The sequence below is a fragment of the Eurypyga helias genome, unplaced genomic scaffold (assembly GCF_000690775.1).
Source record: "Eurypyga helias isolate BGI_N326 unplaced genomic scaffold, ASM69077v1 scaffold5875, whole genome shotgun sequence".
Taxonomy (NCBI): Eukaryota; Metazoa; Chordata; class Aves; order Eurypygiformes; family Eurypygidae; genus Eurypyga; species Eurypyga helias.
Genome location: NW_010253260.1, coordinates 2738 through 5731, shown reverse-complemented (window position 1 = coordinate 5731; position 2994 = coordinate 2738). Strand labels below are relative to the sequence as shown.

General features: G+C 50.3%; 1 protein-coding gene across 1 annotated transcript in view; it reads right to left on the bottom strand.

The window, feature by feature from the left end:
* Nucleotides 1-760: 760 nt before the first annotated feature.
* Nucleotides 761-2994, bottom strand: part of NMRK2 (nicotinamide riboside kinase 2) — a gene marked incomplete at its 5' end in the record, with an annotated part of 4968 nt that continues 2734 nt past the window's right edge. Inside the window, 3 exons of the mRNA XM_010152596.1 lie at nucleotides 761-846; nucleotides 1272-1378; nucleotides 2056-2127. Of these exons, the coding sequence (XP_010150898.1) occupies nucleotides 761-846; nucleotides 1272-1378; nucleotides 2056-2127 (265 nt within the window). The remainder of the gene's footprint in view (nucleotides 847-1271; nucleotides 1379-2055; nucleotides 2128-2994) is intronic.

Below are 2994 nucleotides of genomic sequence, written 5' to 3'. Positions count from 1 at the left end.
AAGGCCAACGCAAACCTGGCCTGGTACTGGCACTTCCAAAGCATCCAAAGGGCTGTTCTCCACCCAGCACCTCCCTCTTGGGATGCTGGAAGAGAGTTGGTTTCCAGGCCAGCCTTACCACTCAAAGCAGAGCAGCCACAGGCCAGTGGGGGTGTGAGGCTGCACAGGAGTGTTTAGGAGTGCAGTATGGTTTCCGGAGCCATGGAAAAGCAGGGCTGTGGTGTTTTGGGGAGCTTTGTGCCCATTCGTACTACCATAAAGGAGCCAGACGTAGCAACACAGAACCTCAAGACAGGGATTCTAAATTGCTTTTTACTGAGGTGATGTTACAAACAAGCCGTTAGAGGAAGACTCAGTATCCGCCGAAGCGCAAAAGCAGTCGGTTGTTTGCCCAGCGCAGCTCCATTTGTTCCATTATAAAAATGCGTTTTCAACTCACGTTCAAGCCCGTGGAATACAAAATAATAAAAAAAAAAAGAAAAAAACTCCTGCCTGTCCGAGTTGTGAATAAGTTATCTGCACTTTTTCAATTATATACAAAAGAGACTTTCCAGAGGACAGAGTACGACACGCTTACACAAATAAACCCTCATTCCAACTCCCAGCTAAGTACTATTTACATCATTCTGTACATGGGTCCAGGTCGTCCAAGGCCCTGGAAAACAAGAAGGGGAAGCGTGACTACCCCAGCGCGAGAGCGGCTTGTTCCCAGCAGCCAGCCCCGTGGGTTTCGCCCCCTCCGACCCAGGGCTGCCTTTACCTATAAGCAATTTAAGAGCTTGTTCTGAACGTCTCCAAAGACTTGATTGTAAAGTTCATCTCTGGACTTGAGTCCATCCAAATACACTGGAAGAAAAAAAAAAAAGGAAAAAAAAAAAAAAAAAAGAGATGGAGGTTTCAGCCTGCGGGTTTCCCCATCAGAGCCAAAACTCATGTAGGTGAGCTATGATACTCCACACTCTGCTGACTTGTTTTCCAGTTGGAAAAATGGAACCCCCCTGAAAACACCGTGGCCTGCAGAATCTCTTGTCCCATGGCAAAGAACATGGTTTTCCTTTTTTACTCCTCCCCCCATAATACGAAACAAAGAGAAGAATTTCTTGGCTATAAACCCACATCGGTTTATCTGGCCAGAAATGAAGCCAAGATGACAACATGGTAGTAAAAATAGTGCCCTGAGTCATTACAGTTAAAGTTTCCTTGAATTAAATCACTGACTTCCTTAACATTCCAAGCTCAATGCCAAAGGATGTGTGCTTAGGGCGGCTCACCGACATCAACACCGCAGTCCTCCATTTCTTTCCTGTGCTTTAGGTACATGGGCCAGACGTGTCCGTCGAAGAGACCCGGCGGGTCAGGCACGGTGTAGTTACGGGTACTGCAAATGTAAACCAGAACATCAGCCCCCGGGATCACACCACCTCTTCCACCCTCCTGAGGCCGGGCGTTAATCCGCAGTTGCTCAGCTGCGTTTAGGTAGGAGCGGATTGTCACAGTCGGATTTCACAGACTGGTTTGGGTTGGAAGGGACCTCAAAGCCCACCCAGTCCCACCCCCCTGCCATGGGCAGGGACACCTTCCATAGACCAGGTTGCTCCAAGCCTCGTCCAGCCTGACCTTGGACACTCCCAGGGATGGGGCATCCACAGCTTCTCTGGGCAACCCGATTTCTCACCGATATCGCTCTGTGCTCTGCAATGAGTTTATTTAAGCCCCCAAAGTGAATACAGACGTTATGGGCAGCCTCCGAGGGCAAGTCGAGCGCCTCCGTGGGGTTTACTGATGCTCGCAGCGCAAGCACACGACAACTCTGTTCCTTTTGCACCGATGTGACCCTCATACCCCCTCCCCCCCCCCAGGGACTGGCATGATCTAGAGTTTCAGAAAGCGCCACATTCGAGTCTTTCTCCACTATTAAAATGTTCAATTCCCGTTTGTGACACCACTATATCCCGTTAACAGATATCAATGGATATCCCAGACAGCTGGAGGGCTTGCCTCTACCAGAGTGGTTATCGAAGGAAGGGTTAAAATTCCACAAAAGGATCTTCTTACCTTCTTCTCCTTTTGCATTCGTCGTACGGAACCGCCAGGTAGTAGCGTATGTCAAATAGGTCAATCAGTGGTCTAGGGTAGGACAGAAAAAGAGCATGTCTACTTCTTTCTGACAGAGAACAGCATTACATCACCCCTGAAAGCCATAAAAAATTTACATCTTTCTGCCTCTTGCATTTGTGTCTGTTGTGGGCAGAGCAGTGTGTTTTTCAGGCGCAGTAGGTTTATCAGTAGCTACAAAACATGAGGAATGCTGGGTTGAGTAGGGCAGAATGTTATGGTGGGGACCCCCCCCCCAACCCCTGCCACTGGTTACAGTGCAGGATCAGGCACTGGGCTGGGAAGATGTGGGGTGTGAACCGTGACTCTTCCTAGATCATCTCAAATCCTGCTTGCTCCTGGCCTGAAGCTGTGACCCGTCAATCCGACAGAAACAGACTTCTCAAACTGCCCAGCTGGTTGTGCTGAGGCTGCCGCAGCGCGCACCAGCACGAAGATTTGGTACGAGGAGCTCATCAGCTCATGTTATTTTCCAGAAAAACACAGGAGCGAGCTCTGCCCTGGCTTACTGCACTGCGCTCCCATCAGGCGGAAGAAAATAAACCCAAAAAACCCCCTAAAGCAAGTCTGGCCTGAAGCTGGTGGGACCGAGGCTTCCGAGAGCGTGCTGAGGGTGGCAGAAATGCTTAATATAGCACGAACTGAGCAAGCTCAGGTCTGCGGGTGAAATACTCCCTCTGGGCACAGGGAGGACTCCCATTGACAGGGCAGAGCACTTCAGAGGCATCTGTAACCTTCAGGAGATAGCAAGCGTCACCTCCCTGGGGACAGGCCACAGGCCGAGAACAGCTGGCAACTTGCCAGCACAGTCTCCAGTTGGCCATTCTTGGTATGGCTAGCGAGAGTGCCATTTTACACTTCCCCTGCAGCCTGGGAAGC